This window comes from Oryctolagus cuniculus, chromosome 4 (genome assembly GCF_964237555.1).
Source record: "Oryctolagus cuniculus chromosome 4, mOryCun1.1, whole genome shotgun sequence".
NCBI lineage: Eukaryota > Metazoa > Chordata > Mammalia > Lagomorpha > Leporidae > Oryctolagus > Oryctolagus cuniculus.
Window position 1 is genome coordinate 86,121,424 of NC_091435.1, and position 20,683 is coordinate 86,142,106.

General features: G+C 40.0%; 1 protein-coding gene across 6 annotated transcripts in view; it reads left to right on the forward strand.

Moving 5' to 3' along the window:
• ATP13A5 (ATPase 13A5) overlaps positions 1-20,683 on the forward strand; it is a 127,071-nt gene that overhangs the window by 95,709 nt on the left and 10,679 nt on the right. For all 6 annotated transcript variants that reach the window (XM_070072357.1, XM_070072359.1, XM_070072361.1 and 3 more), the window contains exons 24-26: positions 69-165; positions 4,766-4,838; positions 14,603-14,777. In XM_070072357.1, the coding sequence (XP_069928458.1) occupies positions 69-165; positions 4,766-4,838; positions 14,603-14,777 (345 nt within the window). The remainder of the gene's footprint in view (positions 1-68; positions 166-4,765; positions 4,839-14,602; positions 14,778-20,683) is intronic.

Sequence of the window (20,683 nt, forward strand, 5' to 3'; positions counted from 1 at the left end):
CTTGTGAAACATAGAAACTGGGAGCTGTGTATGACACTTAACCAATTATTACTATTATTTCTCAACAGAGAAGGCCGAGCTGCTCTGGTTTCATCCTTTGGGGTATTTAAATACCTGACCATGTATGGCATAATTCAATTCATTGGTACATCATTGCTCTATTGGGTAAGAACCAAAATCATATGTTCACAGTTATGGCATTTACATCCCTAGTTTATTCTCTGAGGATATGGCTCCTAAATCAGATTTAATGTTTTATAAATAAATGGCATTTCTCAAAATAGCTATCTGCAAACTGATTTAACGGTGCATGAAACATGGGGTTACAAATAAGTAGATGTGGATCTGTTCTCTAGGGTGTTGTTTTTCTCCAGACAACCTGAGGCTCCTGACCTCTCTAAGTCCCAGTTGTAGTATGAAGAGGGCTTCAGAGAAATCTAAATATAATCAGCAAGAAATGGATCAGTGTCCAACTGTGGAATACTTTTGGCAAAAGACTGAGAAGAGATTAAAAGGAGGAGAAGTTGTTGTATTTGGCTTTGAAAGACTGGAATTCTAAAAATCTCCCATAAGAAGTTGTACTTCTGAACCTACCCAGAATTTATACAGTTGGACATGTCATTAATAAGGGATTAGCAATTCTCTGAACTAAAAAAAGTACTCTTTAAATGAAATACTAGTAAGTTTTTAAAAATTGAATGGCTATACAAAAGAATTATGTATAGGTTGAACGTCATCTCCAGGCCGGCACCGCGGCTCAATAGGCTAATCCTCCACCTAGCCGCGCCGGCACACCGGGTTCTAGTCCCAGTCGGGGCGCCGGATTCTTTCCCGGTTGCCTCTCTTCCAGGCCAGCTCTCTGCTGTGGCCAGGGAAGGCAGTAGAGAATGGCCCAAGTACTTGGGCCCTGCACCCCATGGGAGACCAGGAGAAGTACCTGGCTCCTGCCTTTGGATCAGCGCAGTGAGGTGAACCAACAGCAAAAGGAAGACCTTTCTCTCTGTCTCTCTCTCTCACTATCCACTCTGTCCAAAAAAAAAAAAAAAAAAAGAAAGAAAGAAAGAAAAAAAAAAAAGAAAGTCATCTCCATTATCCCAAAATTATAGCTTGCTCTTCAGTAAAATTATTCAACAGGCTAGAAGCACACTTCAGAAAGGGAGCTATTTGGCTTTTACCCTGGTATATTTGAGAGGGCTGGTGGATTACTGCTTGAAAGATTACACACAGAGGGCTGAAGGGCAGTCTAGTGGGGAGAAGCGGAAACCAGATTGGTCACAGGAAACCTGGATTCAAGTTCTTCCTCTAACTACAAAACAAATTAGATCTTGCCCTTGGCCAAAATGTGCCTATGAGAAATTGGGCTGGTCAATTATTTTCAAAGCCTTCTATAGCTCCATGCACACTCCTTGCAGAGTGAAAAGGAAATTAAGGCTGCTGCTGGAGTTCTCACTGTTCCATCTCTTCCAGCACCTGGGGGAAAGAAAGGGAAAGAATATGAGAAAGAAAGGAAAGAAGACAGCGAAAGAATTGGAGATTGAGAGTTCATGGAGGAATTGATTGCAGCCTTTCAAAGCAAAACTCCAATTCCCAAGTCTCCACAGATGGAGTTAGAACCATAATCCACTTGGGAGTCATTCATTCTGATGCTTTAGACCAAAACAAGTGTGTCCCCCAAAGGCCGGAGCCCACTACCTCTGGGCATTAGATTCATCCTCTAAGAGGCCAGCAATATGAATATTTTTCACATGCATAAATCTGGTCTGTGACGTGCTCAGAACAAAATTACAGTTTGGCATTCCATCAAAATATACAAAGCAAATACACAGGCTTGGCTGCTAAAGGTGTTGTAAGGCAAGTTCTTAGAGAATAGTGATTTGACTTTTATAATTAAATGCTTCAATTTCTTAACTGTAACTTAAAAGAAATTTTATGTCTTCATAAGCCTTAGAAAGGCAGGGGTACCGGACTAAAGGCTGCAATGGGCATACCTAAAGAGAGCCCTTGTTCAGTTTGTGAAAGTGAATGAACTCCAAGAGAATCAGGAGGATGCTCCAAAAGTTTAAAGGAAATGGAATTAAAAGATAAGCTTATTTGGTGCAAAAAAAAAAAAAAAAACCCACACTGAAATCCATGCAAAACAGGAGATCTTCAAAATGTTCTTGGAATATGTATATTATGAAAAAGCTATGATGGATTTCAAAATTTTTCTGCACCAAAAGAAACAAAATCTCTCTCTCTTTATATATATATATATATATATATATAGTATATATGTATATGTATATATAGAGTATATGTATATGTATGTAAAGATTTATTTACTTCAAACAACCCACTTAAGAGATGGGCCAAGGACCTCAATAGACACTTTTCAAAAGAGGAAATCCAAATGGCCAACAGACATATGAAAAAATGTTCAAGATCACTAGCAATCAGGGAAATGCAAATCAAACCACAATGAGGTTTCACCTCATCCCGGTTAGAATGACTCACATACAGAAATCTACCAACAACAGATGCTGGCGAGGATGTGGGGAAAAAGGGACACTAACCCACTGTTGGTGGGAATGCAAACTGGTCAAGCCACTATGGAAATCAGTCTGGAGATTCCTCAGAAACCTGAATATAACGCTACCATACAACCCAGCCATACCACTCCTTGGAATTTACCCAAAGAAAATTAAATTGGCAAACAAAAAGCTGTCTGCACCTTAATGTTTATTGCAGCTCAATTCACAATAGCTAAGACCTGGAATAAACCCAAATGCCCATCAACAGTAGACTGGATAAAGAAATTATGGGACATGTACTCTACAGAATACTATACAGCAGTCAAAAATAATGAAATCTGGTCATTTGCAACAAAATGGAGGAATCTGGAAAACATCATGCTGAGTGAAATAAGCCAGTCCCAAAGGGACAAATATCATATGTTCTCCCTGATTGGTGACAACTGAATGAGCACCAAAAAGGAAACCTGTTGAAGTGAAATGGACACTATGAGAAACGGTGACTTGATCAGCCCTTGCCCTGACTGTTGATGAACAACTTAATACTTTATCCCTTTTAGTATTGTTTTTGTTTGTTCTACTTAATACTATTGGTTGAATTCTATAATTAATAAGCAATTATTCTTAAGTGTTGAAACTTAACTGAAAAGTGATCCCTGTTAAATATAAGAGTGGGAATAAGAGAAGGAAGAGATGTACAATTTGGGACATGCTCAATCGGACTTGCCCCAAACGGTAGAGTTAGAAACATACCAGGGGATTCCAATTCAATCCCATCCAGGTGGCATGTACCAATGCCATCTCAATAGTCCAAGTGATCAATTTCTGTTCACAATTGATCATAATGATAGGACCAAGAGTCAAAGGGAACACATAAACAAGACTAGTGTCTACAAATACTAACTGATAGAATAAAAAAGGGAGAGAATGATCCAACATGGGAAGTGGGATATACAGCAGACTCATAGAATGGCAGATGTCCTAAATAGCACTCTGACCTCAGAATCAGCCCTTAAGGCATTCGGATCTGGCTGAAAAGCCCATGGGAGTATTTCAGGCATGGAAAGCCTAGAAACTCTGACCAAAAAAAAAAAAAATAGCTTAAATGAAAGATCTCTGCAAGTGAGATCCAAGTGGAAAGAACAGGTCATCAAAGAAGGAGGTACCTTTCTCTGAAGGGAGGAGAGAACTTCCACTTTGACTATGACCCTGTCGGAATAAGATCGAAGTCGGTGAACTCAAAAGGCTTCCATAGCCTTGGCAACTCATGACAAGATCCTAGGGAAACTACTGACACCATAAACAAGAGTGTCAATTTGTTAAGTCAACAACAGGAGTCACTGTGCACTTACTCCTCCTGTCCTTAATGTGCTGTACATTGTGATTTAATGCTATAATTAGTACTCAAACAGTATTTTTCACTTTGTGTTTCTGTGTGGGTGCAAACTGTTGAAATCTTTACTTAATATATACTAAACTGATTTTCTGTATATAAAGAGAATTGAAAATCAATCTTGAAAAAAAGATTTATTTACTTCAAAGACAGAGAGAGAGAGAGAGAGATCTTCAATCTGCTGTTTCACTCCCCAAATGATTGCAGTGACCAGGGACATAGCAGGCCAAAGTCAGGAACTTCATCCAGATCTCCCATGCGGGTGGCAGGGGCCTAAGCATATCTGCTGCCTTTCCAGGTACATTATCAGGGAACTGGATTGGAAGTGGAATAGCCAGGACTTGAACTGGCAGCCATATGGGATGCCGGCATTATAGGTGTCATCCTAACCCACTGTGCCACAATGCTGACCTCCTAAATTTAATTTTAATTCCATCTCTTTATGAACCTTTTGAGGTACAGTTACATGGTATGATTTCAATCCATGGGTAAGGATGGAGAGCAACACCTGATGAGCTAATTAAGGCCTTGATTTCAAATTTTATTTGAAGACCTCCAAGAAATTTTCAGGCTTTAATATCTCTTTTGAGAACTGCCCAGGTTGAGACTACCACTGCCAAAATTAACGTCACCAAATGGAGGTGGTTCCATACATACTGACACTTGCGGGTAATAAGGAATTAAATGAACATTTGGAAAGGCATTATATGATATTCTATTCAGTAAGATGCAAATGATTTTCAGTAAGTTATTTTCTCCTGAAGGGGCAAGAAAATTAACAGTTGCCTTCTAACTACTTAAAAAAGTCATGGGCTTGATAAAAAGTCTATGCTAAATGTTCACTTTTTTTTTTCTTTTTCAGCAACTGCAACTCTTTGGGAATTATCAGTATCTCATGCAAGATGTAGCCATTACTCTGATGGTCTGCTTAACAAGTAAGCCCTTCAGCAGAGCATGGTATTATTTGTATTTACCTATTGACTTCTAGAAATATGTGAACAAGTACTCTGAGAAAGAGTCACCTTTATTACTAAAATGTCATTATTTTGAACTTTTTGAAAGTAGTATCAAGGGTGAGCAGATCCTTGAAGTCTTCCTAATAACAATTATCCCTTTGCCCCAAAATATGTATTCTGAATTCTTTGTAGGTTTGTGTCTTGTACATAGATAAATGAATGAGAAATCTAGAAAGGTAGTTTTTTTTTAAAAACTAAAAGGTCACTTTCCATTATTCAGCTATGCTTCACATTGACACAAAACCAGGTTTTTGCCAGGTTTTTGACGTGTGAAAACAAATGCCAGCATTTTATTCTAGTAGAATTCTCACGAAAGCAAGGTGTGGCTTACAGCAGCTATTGCTCATTCCCTTCCTCTGAGATGACACTGATAAAGCATTTCCTATCAAGGAGCTCAGTGCTTGATACTAACTCTTAATAAGTGAGAAAGGCAATGGCCTCAAAAGAGAGCAAAGAAAAAGAATGGCATTGTCATCTCTTTTTTTCTTTGTTCAATAGTGGAAGTGCTGTGAAAAATAACAGATAAGACATCAGGCAATGCAGGGTATTAATAACCTTGAGAATTTCATGTATCATCTTAAAACATGAAATAAGTATTGGAATCATGTATTATATCAACCAAATGACAAAATGTACCAGTATCAGAGATATGATATCAATTTTGATTCTTAGGGTTGAAATGTGAATTTATAGCTCATTAAATGTTTTTCTACATGTTGTTTATATTGATATAAGTGGATAATTTTGAATCAATGATATTTCTTCTACAATGTTGGCTGTTTTCAAGTAATTTGCATTATTTACTCGTGAAGGATGCCTTAAGGAAAAAGGAACATTAGGAGGTTCCAAGAATAGTCAACTGTTTTAAGAACAGCCACATGGAGATAAAAATCATGTACCTCTTCCACTACTGCAGAACTCTGTGACCTTTAGAAAATTATTTATCACTAATTAAAAATAAGTTCCTCATGTGCAGTGTCCTTTTAGGGTTGCCAAGATCAGATAAAAATGCTTGTAAAGTGTACAGCAGAGCGCAGGGCACCCATTTCAACACGAAGGATCTCACTCTGTACCTCTCCTCTTTCTCCTCTGAGGAGACTGGCTAAGTGGGTGAGCACTTGAAAGGGAGCACTGGGAAGTGTTCCAATAAAGTATTATTATATGTCCATAACCATGGGTGATAGCGCTGGTTGTGTGTCAGAATTGTTATATGACCTTGAGCATGTTGTTTTGAGGTTTTACATACTTAATTTCATATATTAGTTATGGATTTGAGTCCCAGGTGATGGGGTACTTTACTCTTTCCCGCAGCCATAGCCAGTTTATCCCGATGCTGATTGGCCACCCTGAGAAAGCCATCACCTTCTCCTGCAGTGGGCTCAGTGGGAGGGTTGGGATGACACATGGCAGGGCCATTAGTGCCATTAGGAGAAAAAACAGTCTCAGATGCATGGTTGATCAGAAGCTTAATGTTCTATCAGAATGACAGCACGTTAGCCAATTATTATTCACCAGTCACGCAGCTAGTTCTGTAAAGGGGCTATAGTCAGGGGAGAATGGTGAAGATGAGAGTAGAGGCAGGAAGCAGATATTTCTGTTTGCTTTGTACCCTCTGCCTTCAAACATTCTATTGCTTTTCCATCTCTGTAAGTTCGGGCATCCTAGGGGCAGATTATTTCCTGCTCAATTCCAGGCATTAAAATGACCTCATTTTTAGATATGAAAAGTCCAGATATTATAAACAGCCATTTCACATTCCCAGCCAATTCAAAGCTTTTCTTCTCCTGGATCAAGATCGACCCATGGCTTGGAGCAAGCACTGGGAGAGAAGGTCATGAATTTGTCTTTACTTCCTTTGTGTGATCTGCTTTCCATACTTGCTCTGGGGAATGAAGAGCAAAGGAGCTTTTAATTAAGTGAAAGTATTGTAGCTCTCTCCTGTCAGGTGTTCTCTAACAGGCATCTACATTCAGGAAATTTGCATGATACTCATTGATGAGTCCTTCAGATTTCTCTGTGGACTGGTCTGTTCTAGATCACTCCTGACATGAACAGTTTTCTCTTCCTTTCTCTTTCCCTACCGACCCCAAACCTCAGGATTTCTTTCCGCAGCTTCCTCTTGATGGTACTTACCATAAAGCCTACAGACTGCCCCACTGGGCAGATTCCCTTGAGGATAGCCCTAGTCTGGTTAATTTCCATTGTTTTCACACTTGACCTGCCAGGCTGTAGATGTGTAGCTTGCTCTCACTGCTGCCCTCTTTCTTCATTCTGCTGTTGCAATAGAGGTGGGATGAGCAAGGTCACGGTGTCTTCTCAAAATCATTTCCAGTCTCTCCTAGAGTGGTTCTTGTGACTCTCTCATTGGATTGTGGTGATGCTGAGAAGAAAACCACAGTTCATGCTGTCCCTAACAATTCTTGAACAGAATTTCTTGGTGATTTCTGCATGTTTCTCTTAAAGAGTCTAGACATAGATAATAGGCATAGTGGGAGCATGGTTATAGTTGAAGGACCAATGTGGATCTCTCTTACTAGATACTGTGGAGATATGACAATCATTTCTCTTGACACAAAATTGGCATTTACCATTCTTCGCATGCAGACATGAGGCCCCCAAATTCCCCAGAGGATGGGAAAAGCTCCAATCATCATTCTCTTACACAGTGTTCTTCTCTTACTGTGTGTTAGGCATTCAGGTATCTAGGGGCATTAAACAGTCTGATCAGTTATGTTTAGAGCTTAGTGGGAGATTTATGAACATGAATAAATAAGATGCAAGCGAGAGGCAGAAAATAGCAAATGCTAACACAGTTCAGAAAAAAAGAGTGATAGTTTCTGACAATCTGAGGTCAAGGAAGAGAAAGCAGCAGAGAAAGGAGATAGACAATGGGGATGATACCGTGGAAGAAGTAGAATTCATGTTGAAATAGGAAGATGGAAACATTTCAAATATGTTTTGCTAAGAGAAGAGCCTTTCCAGTAGAAGGAAACAGCATGAGAAAGAGAGAGCACTGATAAACACAGGGTATGAGGTTTTCAATTTGACCACACTGTAGGCTATGTGAAAAGAAACAGCAGGAGCCATGATTAGAAAAGGTGACTTGGGCCAGATCACAGAGAAACTTGACTGCCAGGCTGAGAACTGTGGCCATTGATCCGCATTCTAGGAGTCATCAACAATTGGATGACCAATGTAAAATTACTCTTTGCAAGGCTCCTTATATCTCCAAGTTCTCTGCTTAAAGCTTTAAGCCTTAACCCTGAATTAGTACTTGGAAAAGACAATAGCATCACATATTTAATAAACTTGTTCACATATATATATATAACTAATTTACATATCTGTATGTATGTAAGTGTGTATATGTGTGTGTGTGTGTGTATATATATATATATATATAGCTTTCCTTGTTCCCACAATATTTTAAGGCAACATACAAAGGCAGCTGATAAGACAAGATGTACTGTATCAAAGAGAAATTAAAGGAGAAAAATAAAAGATTAATTCATAAGGAAGTAAATTAGGAAAATTACTGTATCGAAGTCCAATTTGACCCTAATCTGTGTATCAGTCATTTTGAAGCAAGTTTGTTCCAGTCACTTCTCTGTCCTCTTCAACAAAGTACACTCAAACTAGAGCAAGGAAATTAGGAGGGAGGTATTCAAGAACATTATTTTGGGGTCAGATGTTTGACCTGCAGTTGATACCCACATCCCACATGGGAGTCCCAGGATTTTATTCTAGATTCTGGCTACTAACTCTAGATTCCTGATAACACATACCTCAGGAAACAGTCAGTAGTGGTTCCAGATATTGGGTCACTACCACCATGTGGGAGACTGGGTTGAGTTCCTGGCTGTGCTTCAGCCTGGTCCAATCTCAGCCATTGCAAGCATTTGTGGAATGAACCAATAAATGAGATCTCTGTTGATCTCTCTCTCTCTGTATCTCTCTGCCTTTCAGATAAGAAAGAATCGAGTTTTTAAAAATAAGGAATATAATTCCACAAAAAATCTGTGAACAAAGCTCTGGCCCTGAAGAGAGTTGGTATATTAAGGGTCAAAAATGGAAGCTACTCTTTTTATTTCCAAGTTATCACTTTGTCTCTTTTTATTTAGTGTGTTCATCTGACAACTTCTACTCCCTTACCTTGCAAATGATCCCAAAAGATGACATTAGTACTGAGTCTCCATAGCCTTTTTACTTGTCTTGCACACCTAATGTTCTCAACCTCTCATTGTTCTGCTTGCCAATCTTTTGGAGAGGAAATTTACTTACTTGACTTAGGCAAGATGTACACCTCTAGGCCAATCATTCCTGGTGATGAAGGTTGGTCACATGATTCAGTGCCATGAAGCCAAGCACCTCATCATATGGAGGCTACAGTATCCCAAGAAAGAGGTATGGGTAGGATGCATTCATTGCATATATATATTAACCCCATCAGTGCTTCAGTGGCTCCCAACCTTGCTTAAGTGTTGGTACCCTTGGAGAATCAGATGGAAGATGCTTTAGACGTCTCATGATAAATACTCATCATTTTGTGTGTATATTATATGCATTCACGAGACTCCCAGTGTTTGACTTACAAGTCTTAAAATGTTCATAATATAAAATTAACTACTACTTGGGCATGTAAACTAGTGAAGTCAATATGGAAAATAGTATGGAGATTTCTAAAAAGATAAAAATAAATAAAAACCTAGAAAAACACTTGCCATATGATCCAACAATCCCACTACTGGGCATATACCCAAAAGATGAACATGTTGTATCAAAGAGATACCTGCACCCCCATGTTCATAGCAACACTCTTCACAATAGCCAAACTATGGACTCAACCAAGGTGGCAATCATTAGATGAATAGATGAAGAAAATGTGGGGTGTGTGTGTGTGTGTGTGTGTGTATTTTAGCTATTAAAACTGAATGAAATTATACCACATGCAGCAAAATGGATGCAACTGGAGAACATATGTTGAGTTAAATAAGCCAGACACAGAAAAACAAATACTATTTGTTCTTCCTTATATGTAAGAGCTAAAATTTATAAAAAATCAAGAAATAAACCAAGAAATAAATGACATGCCTGTGTGTATCAGTATTGCTATAAACATAGTTTGTCAAACTTTGTCAATTCATTTTTTTCTTTAGATTTTATTTATTTATTTATTTGAGAGGTAGAGCTACAGACCGAGAGAGGGAGAGACAGAGAGAAAGGTCTTCCATCTGCTGGTTCACTCCCGAAATGGCCACAATGGCTGGAGTCAGACCAATCCAAAGCCAGGAGCCAGGAGCTTCTTCCAGGTCTCCTCCACAGGTGCAGGGACCCAAGCACTTGGGTCCTCTTCCACTGCTTTCTCAGGCCTTAAATAGAGAGCTGGAATGGAGGAGGGCAGCTGGGACATGAGCCAGCACTCATATGGGATGCCGGCGCCACAGGCAGAGCCTTAGCCTATTACACCACAGTGCCAGCCTCAAATTTTGTCAATTCTTAAGAATGTTTTACTACTGTTATTTTAATGATATGTGTTTACTTTAAAATTTACCATATATGGGTGAAACGGTCATCTTTCCATTTGATTATTACTTACAGCACCTGCCTTCCATTCTGTTTGTATTAATATCACATTAGCATGAAAAAGAAAGCACCAGATGGTTAAAAAGAAATAAAAGTAACTACTACTTAGGTGAAACACAATTAGATGATACCCAAATGAAGGTAAACAATTAAAAACTATACTTTGAGAATAGAGTTTGGAACTGTCACATCCTCTCACATAGCATGTCCTGGGCTAAGTTTATTAAGGAACAAAAAGTGGAATGATACAAGGTTTCTTCCTCAGGGAGCTCACAGTCTGCTGAATGTCTATGTAAATAACTAGATTTACTAGGAGACACCTTGCACAATAGCAGCATGATGAGTAATGTGCTATGGGAACCCTGAGGAGAGAATGATTAATTCTGCATAAAGTACAGCACAGCACAAGTGTGCATTCCTCTGTCTGCAATCCGATGGCATATATCATCATCACTTTTAAGGAAACCCTAGACAATTCAGAAAAGTTCTTTTGGCTGCTGATCAAAAGTACTACAGTCCAAGCTTGCCTTTCAGAGTTCCTAATCTGATTCTTCTAATTTATAAGGTTCATCCTCATACAATATTCTGTAAAGTAGAGAACATGAGGCTATACAGACAGACTTGGAGTTCACGTTATCATTGAGTTACTCGTTAGCTGTATGTCTTCAACCAAGGGACTTTATTGCTCAGAACTTCAGTTTCTTAGATATCAAATTTACCTGTTTGGTATTGCTTTTTAAGAAAATAGATAATATTTATAAAACACTTAGCATAAACGAAGGGACTTAAATGGTAGTCATTTTAAAAAATTTTTATATGAGTTAGCTCTATGGATTCTCTGTTAGAAATTTTAGCAGTCTCTAATGTGCAAATGGCCAAAGTATTCTGAGAAAGAACCCTCTATCATCAAGTTATTGCCACAGTAATGCTGCAGAATCACCCACCTCCAAAACACCAAGCTATGATACACCCCAGTCATGGGTCTTTAGGTTGACTGTTATTCAGCCCATCAAGGTAAACTCAGCAGAGCCACTGGGCTTTAGAATGTAGGGCAGTTGATCTTGGTGTGGCCTCGATTTGATGCACATCTGCTCCAGCTTTGTCATTCTGGGGCAGACTGAATGGAGAGACTGAGTATATTCTCTTTGTGGCTCAGAGGGATTGGAGCCAGAGAGCAGGCTTGGCCATGTAAGTGTACTTGAACTCTCTGTTGACATCTCTTTGGCCAGACAAAGTCATGCAGAGAAGCCTCAAATTAAAGGGTAGTAAAGTATAGGCCACCATGCTGAGGCCAATAGTTCAATCAGCTACAGTTCCTGTGTAAAAGAAAGGCAAGGGCTGCAATGAGCATGTGTGAGAGAGAAGACCAGCGAGGTAAGAGCCAGATGTGAGGAGACGCAGTTATTACATGGCTCGCCCCTGCCTACTGCTTCCTTGTGAACCACACGGCCACATTCTGTCTTACATGCTGGCATGCAGGAAGAACACTGGGCACGGCAGCCTCTGTCCCCTGAGGTCTCAGAGCATGGTCTCTTTGCGTTTTTGTTGTCCCTGGTCATGGGCCACATCGTGTGCCTCTTCTTTGTGTACCCAAACAGTGACTTCTGACAGCAACTGTCTCCAGTGAGGTCACACTTCACAGGATCCACAAGACTGCCCATGGCTTAGACACCAACCACACACTTGGGCGTTGTCTTCCCACCTATGTCTCTGACCTGCTGGAGAAATGTCTTGACGTTCCCATTACCTATTCAGGATCAACAATTTCCTGCCACAATGACAGAACTTGGAAAGGTGCTCCATGTATTACTAATGTTTTAGTACAGCAAGGGGATACAATCAGAAGCAGCCAAAGGGGGAGACACACAGGAGAAGATCTGGCAGGGTTCCAAACATCACACTTCCTTTGTCCTTCTTCTATGGAGTCTGGACTCTCACCCTAACAGAGGTGAGGAAAGTTTAACTGAGCATCAGTGTTGGGAGTTTTTATTGAGGTTTTAGCTGTAGCTGTGATTGATTGAGTCATTGGCCACAAGGTTGAGCTCCAGTTCCAGCTCCTTCCCCTCTCTGGAGGTCAGGTGTTTGGGTGGCTCAAAGGCCCAGCCATCTCATCACACAGATGGTCTTTGGAGCACAGCCGGGCCCCCTTTCTGAGTGATCACGGGAACAGCAACTCTCTTTAGACCCAGCATCAGTCATCAGCATAAACTCTCAAGGCCCTCCAGAGATAAGACACATCTATCACTGAGGAAATCACAAATATTTGGAGGACACATCTCAGGACCTGGGGGAAAAACGGCCAAATTCCTAATTGCACGATTAATCCTGCACCTTCTCCTGGACTTCAAACTGTTTGAGGACAGCTGGGAGTCCTTCTCACCCCTCAGGCTCTAGCCAAGCACCTGCTGGGGAATATTGATTGAACAGGTAAAGTAAAAGCCTTAGAAAGTCAGAGAGCTTTAGAACGAGTTGAAAAGTCTTTGGATGTCACTGAGACGTCCTCACACACTCATGTGTTCAGGAGAAAATGCAGGTATAGAGAATTCACTTGACAACCCCAGAACACACCTTAAACAAATGAGAGGCCTCCTTTATCATGATCACAAACTGCACATCTGTTCCCCACCAGCCAGCCTCTACACGCATGAACACAAATGTAAGTGCTTTATTCCTCATATCAAGAAATCAGTGATAAGTAGAAAGAGGGAACCAGCAACAGATATGAAGACAAGAACCCAAACAGCTATGATATAAACCCTTAAATGTGATTTTATTCTTCCTGAACTCTCCACACTTTTTCCTCCTCAGCTCTAAAATGTAAAACACATTTCAGTTTCATCAATTTGCTGCTTCTAAGCAGGATAAGGTCGTCTTTTTTGAAAAATACTTATTCTTTTCTATCAATTCCCATTGCCAATACCTTTAAATGAAAAAAAAATTCCTAGGATCAAAACTACAAATATTTATTGACACTCTTAATTTTCAGCAAGATTTTTTTGTAAGTTACTTTTCCTAAACAAATATAAGGGGTACCAACAGTCCCTCATTCACTCATGCATCCGGGAAGCAACAGGCCATAGCTCTAGCATCTATCCATGCCTGACACGTTGAAGTTGAATGAATAATAGAGTGAATACCTTTTAAATTATTTAGTATGGGAAGATGTTTCTGGCCAGTTACCTGCTTGTTCTCTCCTAACACTCTACTTCCCCATCATTGCTATGAGAGAGCATTAGTACTTATTCTCTTCCCCTTTTACACATGATTTTTGATTCTTATGGTTGTGGAGAAAACATTTACACTATATTATATGGTAAATAAATTAACTATGGAAAATTTTTTAAAAGTTCATTTATTTATTTTCATCTTCTTGAAAGACATAGGGAGGGATAGACAGACAGATATTCTCCATCTTCTGGTTCACTTCCCAAATGCTTGCTACAGCCAGGCAGAGCTGGGGCAGGCTGAAGCCAAGCCCAGAACTCCAACTGAATCTCCCGCATTGGGGAGCTCTCTATATATACATCTATGAATATGTATATGTACACGTATATGTATATATGTGTGTGTGTATGTATATATATAAATAGAGAGAGAGAGAGAGAGAGAGAGAGAGAAAGAGAGAGAATTTTCCGTTTGCTGGTTTACTCCTCAAATGGCTTCAATGGCTGGAACTGGATCAGACCAAAGCCAGGAGCTTCATCCAGATCTCCTGTGTGGGTAGCAGGGGCCCAAGCATTTGGGCCCTCATCAGCAATGGCAGGAAGATGGATCAGAAGCTGAGCACTCAGGACTTGAACCAGCACTCTGGTACGGGATTCACCCATCCCAATCAGATGCTTAATCCACTGTGCCACATTACCTGTCTCAACTACAGAAACTTATCCTATTACTTCTCATTTCTGAAGGTAAAATCAAACCACAGAAGAGATAAAGCCTAGTAGAATTGAATACACACTGGGCAATGTGCTTGCATGGATGTAAACCTCCAGTTTGTGTTTGCTAGACCTGAATCCTAATGAAAGACTCAAAATAATGTGCATTCTAGCCTCTGATTCTCAATAGTAAAACTAACAGGAAACATTACATTTATCTTTCAGTGAGTTCAACTCATGCCTACCCAAAGCTGGCTCCATATAGACCAGCAGGACAGCTCCTCTCCCCGCCTTTGCTGCTCTCTGTCTTTTTGAATTCCTGTTTCAGCTGCGTAGTGCAGATATCGGCATTTCTGTGTGTGAAGCAGCAACCCTGGTATTGTGAGGCCTACCGATACAGGTGAGTCCACTTGCTTAACTTTCTTTCCAGAAGGTGATATAATGAGTATTCAATGACATTGTCTAACTTGGCTTGCAGATACATCCTAAAACTTTGACAAATATTTTGTCTCCAAACTGCAGAACACAAATGATAGGACAGAACACAGTCAATGGGTAGACTGCTGGTATGAGCCATGTGGAGTGGGCGGGAAAAGATCTGTCACATTTGTTGCTGATATATAGCTCTAACAGCTGGTGATTGCATAAATGTATTCCCTGGTGCTCTGGATAGCATGGAGACCTGGGATCTGTAAACATTTCATGTAGAGGGCCAGATAGCAGATATTTTAGGCTATGTGAGCTGGATTATCTTTTTGCAACTAATCAACTCTGCTGTTTTAGTGCAAAATCCACCACAGACATTATGTAAATAAGTGATGTGGCTGTGCTCCCACAAAATGTTATTTATAAAAACAGGGGATGAGTGGGATTTGGTCTACAGGCTGTAGTTTTCTGGTCCCTGATATAGATTGTCAAGAGGGATTTGCTTAAATTATTTTGGGTTTTGCAAATGAATGTTAAAATTAAAAAGTTGATGGTATCTTTGTTCTGATTGAATCAGAGCACTAGACTCAGGATAAAACTTTACTTCCCTGGGGTTTAATTTCTTTAGCTATAAATTAAGGGAAAGATGAGGAGGATGATAGATCCTCCGTTTTACCTTTTCTGATGAATCCTCTCTCCCTATAAAAGACAAGACAGGAATAAAACTGCTACTTTTGAAACAGGTCAAGTACAAACTCCCACTCACTCCACTCTGATCCTGAAGGTATCAGAACCCCTGATATCAGTGAGACACAGATTGAAAATTATCTAATGATGTCTAAGATTGCCAGTTTCATCCAAAATCCACCAATGCAAGTATTACTTGGGATATGCAATCCAATTTAGTTTCTTTTATTTATTTATTTATTTTTATTTTATGAACATAAATTTCCAAAGTACAGCTTATGGATTACAATAGCTTCCCCCCTCATAACTTCCCTCCCACCCACAATGCTCCCCTCTCCCACTCCCTCTCCCCTTCCATTTACATCAAGATTAATTTTCAATTATCTTTATATACAGAAGATCAATTTAGCATATATTAAGTAAAGATTTCCACAGTTTGCACCCACACAGAAACACAAAGTGTAAAATACTATTTGAGTACTAGTTATAGCATTAATTAAACACCTAAGAGTAATTGTGTATTAATTACAGAGTTCAACCAATAGTTTTAAGTAGAACATAAAATATACTAAAAGGGTAAAGTATTAAGTTCTTTTTTTCTTTTTTTGTTTGTTTGTTATATAGTTTTTTTAATTTAATAAATGTGAATTTACAAAGTGCAACTTTTGTATTATTGTGGTTCCCCCCCCACCTCCCTCCCTCTCGTGGCCCTCCCCTCTCCCATCCCCTCTCCCATCCTGTCCTTCATCGAGTTTCATTTTCAATTACCTTCATATACTGAAGATCAACTTAGTATATATTAAGCAAGGATTTCAACAGGCTGCACTCACACAACCACACAAGGTATAGGGCACTGTTCGACTAGTAGTGCTGTTTTTAAATTTCATAGTAAAACACATTAAGGACAGAGATCCTACGTGGGGAGCCTGTACTCAGTGACTCCTGTTGTTGATTTAACAATTGGCACTCTTATTTATGACATCAGCAATCACCCGAGACTCTTGCTATGAGCTGTCTAGGCTATGGAAGCCCCTGGAGTTCACCAACTCTGAACTTGTTTAGTCAAGGCCATATCACAGTGGAGGTTCCTTCCTTCAGAGAAAGGCGCCTCCTCCTTGATGGGCTATTCCTTCTGCTGGGGTCTTGTTCACCAGGATCTTTCATTTAGGTTGTTTTTGCCATCATGTCATGGCTTCCCATGCCTGTGAGACTCTCATGGACCTTTTAGCCAGATCCAAATGCCCTAAGGGTTGATTCTGAGGCAGGAGTGCCGCTTTGGGCATTTGCCATTCTATGAGTCTGCTGTGTGACCTGCTTCCCCCGCAGGATCATACTCTCCCTTTTAATTCCATCCTTCATTGTTTGCTTACACTGGTCTTATTTGTGAAATCTCTTCAACATTTACCCTATCTTTTTGATCGGTTGTGTATTTATACTTATCACTTTACCAAGTGCACTGGCATTGGTACCTGCCTCCTTGGTAAGATTGAGCTGAAATCTCCTGGCACATTTCTAGTTCCACCATTGGAGGTAAGTCCGAATGAGCATGTGCCGATTTATATATCTCCTCCCTCTCTTATTCCCACTCCTATGTTTAACAGAGATCACTTTTCTGTTAATTTTAAACACCTAAGAATGATTGTACATTGATTACAGAGTTCAACCAGTAGGCTTATGTAGAACAAACAGAGCAACAACAACAACAACAACAAATACTAAAAGGAATAAAATAGTAAGTTGTTCCTCAACAGTCTAGATAAGGGCTGATCATGTCATTGTCTCTCATAGTGTCGATTTCACTTCAATGGGTATCATTTTAGATGCTCATTTAGTTGCCATCGATCAGAGAGGACATATGATATTTGTCCCTTTTGGACTGGTTTATTTCACTCAGCATGATGTTTTCCAGCTTCTTCCATTTTGTTGTAAATGCCTGGATTTCATTGTTTTTCACTGCTGTATAGTGTTCCATAGAGTACATATCCCATAGTTTCTTTATCCAATCATCTGTTGATGAACGTTTAGGTTGATTCCATGTCCTAGCTATTGTGAATTGAGCTGCAACAAATATTGAGGTGCAAATGGCTCTTTTTTTCTCCCCTTTAATTTCACTTGGGTATATTCCAAGGAGTGGGGTGGCTGGGTCCTATGGTAATGCTATATTCAGGTTTCTGAGGACTCTCCAAACTGTCTTCCATAGTGGCTTTACCAGTTTGTATTCCCACCAACAGTGGATCAGTGTCCCTTTTTCCCCACAGCCTCGCCAGCATCTGTTGTTGGTTGATTTCTGTATGTAAGCCAATCTAACTGGCTACATTCGCTTTTTTTTTTTTTTTTGTAGTGAAGTTCTTGTTTTTGTATTTCTATGTGTAGCACGTCTTTGAGCAAGTGTTGTAGTGTTGGACTTGTGGATACAAATTCTTTCAGTTTCTGTTTGTCTTGGAAGATCTTTATTTCCCCTTCATTCATAAATGATAGCTTTGCAGGGTATAGTATTCTAGGTTGGCATTGTTTGTCTTTTAATACTTGAAATATATCATGCCATTCTCTCCTTACCTGTAGTATTTTCAATGAGAAGTCTGGGGTGTGTCTGATTAACTTACCCCTGAATGTGATTTGTCGTTTTTCTCTGGAACATTTTAGGATTTGTTCTTTGTGTGTCACTGAGCTCAGTGTTGCCACAATGTGTCGTGGTGAATTTCTCTTCTGGTCTACTCTGTTCAGAGTCCTGGCTATCTGTTGCATTTGTCTGTTGTTATCCAGCTGCCTTTGTTTAAAGTTTTCTGATATTATTTCATTGAGAACACCTTCCAATCCAATCTGTCTTTCCACCCCCTCAGGGACTCCTATTATCCGAACATTACACTGTTTGATTGAATCTTGTAGGTCTCCGACCATATTTTTTAATTTTTAAATTTCTTCTTCCTGTGTTTGAACTGACTGTATTATTTCTGGAAGTTTGTCTTCGAATTCTGATATTCGGTCTTCTATTTCATCTGTTCGATTTCCAAGGGATTCCACGGTGTTTTTTATGTGGTCAATTGAGTTTTTCATTTCCAGTATTTCGTTCTGGTTTCTCTTTAGGATCTCTAATCCTTGGGCTTGTTTTTCGTTCAGCTCTCGACACTGTTTCTCATTATTTCTAAGTAATCTGATTATTAATTTTCGGAATTCTTTTTCTGGCATGGCTTCAAATTATTCTTCTTCTTCAGCTTCTGTTATGGTTGGTTTAGCCTGCTCCATTGGTGAGTTTATATGTTCTTCCATATTCTTATTGTGGGTTCTTGTTTTGTTTTTTGGCATTCCGTCTGGGTAGTTTTTTTTTTTTTTTTTTTTTTTTTTTTTTCTAGTAACTTGAGTAGACTGGTGTCAGGGCTTTGAGCTGCCCTCCCTTGCTGTCCGCCCCTGCGTGAGGAATGTAGTGTCGCTCCACTCCACCTTTGGGCTCTGCCTCTGAAGATTAGTGGGGAGGCAAAGGCAGTTCTCCTTTAAGCCCGAATGTAAACAAACAAAATGGCTGCTTCCCGCCCACTGCAGCTCTGATTCGGGAAAAGGGGGAGGCAGCAAAGGATCCTCGCTTGTTTAGACCCTCAATTAGTCCCCCTGAATTGCGTACTCTTTCCACAGGCACTACACACTCTGTTCCATTTTCTATTTCCACCCCCACTCAGTCTTGCGTGTCTCAGTGTCTGTCCCAGAGTGGGTTGGGGGAGGGGAGGCGCCGGCTGTTGCAGCGGAGCTGGGCTTGCGCCCTGTCTCACCTCGGCTTCCAGCACTGGTGCATAGACTCATTGGCTGGTGCAGGCACTGTGGATGTCCGCACCCTCTTCACAGGTCCACCTTGTCTCACTAGTTCTGGAAGAGTTTCCTCTGCAGTATTTATTCACTAACTTTTCCCCGAAACTACAGAATCTCAACTTTTATTGAACTATCTTTTCCCGGACTATCAATGTGCTCCCTCCCTATTCCGCCATCTTGCCCCGCCCAATTTAGTTTCAAAACTAGATTTTTCCCCAAAAATTGGAGTGCATATACTGTACACTATGAATCTAGAGGACAGCATGGTGTAGCCAGAAAGAAGTGGACAGGAAATGAGGGGCTCTGTGTAGCTTGCCTGTGTCACTAACTAGCTGCTCTATCTTAGGTCTCCACTGTCTTTCCTGTAATAGAATTGTCCTGGCCTACATACTTTGCAATTTAAACTCTGTAATTCAAACTGTTTAGTCTGTTCATCCCTCTTTGTGTGATAAGGCTTTGCGATAAACTGATTGCCTCATTCAGCAAACATTGACTGCACATATACTATATGGAAAGTACTTATCTTGCAATCAGGAAGCTCAAGATAATAAGAATTAATGAATTCAAACAGTTATCAGTTATTTAAAAGTTCCATGCTGAACAAGAAAGCTGATGGAAACTAATTGGTGGGTTTGATTATTGAAAAAGAAATGAGAAAAACGTGGAATTGGAAAAGCTAAGATATTAAACAACTACTTTTCTGAGAAAATGTTATATGACCTCACTATGCTAGATGTCAATGATGTGTTGTAAATTTGAGTAAAACAAAAAGACAAAACCAAAAAAAAAGCATCAATAAATAATTGCAAGAACAGTGAGCTAAATGCTGCACAAGAGGGAACAATGGTGTACCAGTTTCATTTCCCAGTGAAAGTACAGATATTTCAGATACAATGATAAGTGAAGAGTGAATATTATCTCAGACACAGGGAATACCATGTCCAAAGCAGCAAGTGTTCAAGCTGTGGCATTTGGGCGACAGGGTGTAATCCTGTATGTTATCAGCATAGGGAGCATGGGTGGACTGGTGAAAGCTAAGGCCAGAGAGGTAAGCTAAGACTAGAAAGCGAAGGTGTTGTAGGCCAGTCTGAAAACCTTGCGCTTCATTTATCAGTGAAGTGAGGTCATGAACACCCCATAAAAAGGAGTGTCGTGGGCAGATCTTTAGGGAGATTCTTTGGCTGTATGAGGATAGCAGATTGAAATGGGGAGATTCAAACTCGGAATACAAGTGTGGAAGGTACATTAACCCCGGCCAGAGAAAACCACACAGACATGTGCATTCATTTCACATGGTGCCTCCATATTTCACATCGAAAGGAATTCTAGAGAAATTGTCACCCAAACCCTGTCAGGACAGATTGCTTGCTCTAAATGGACCAACCGCTAGGCAAA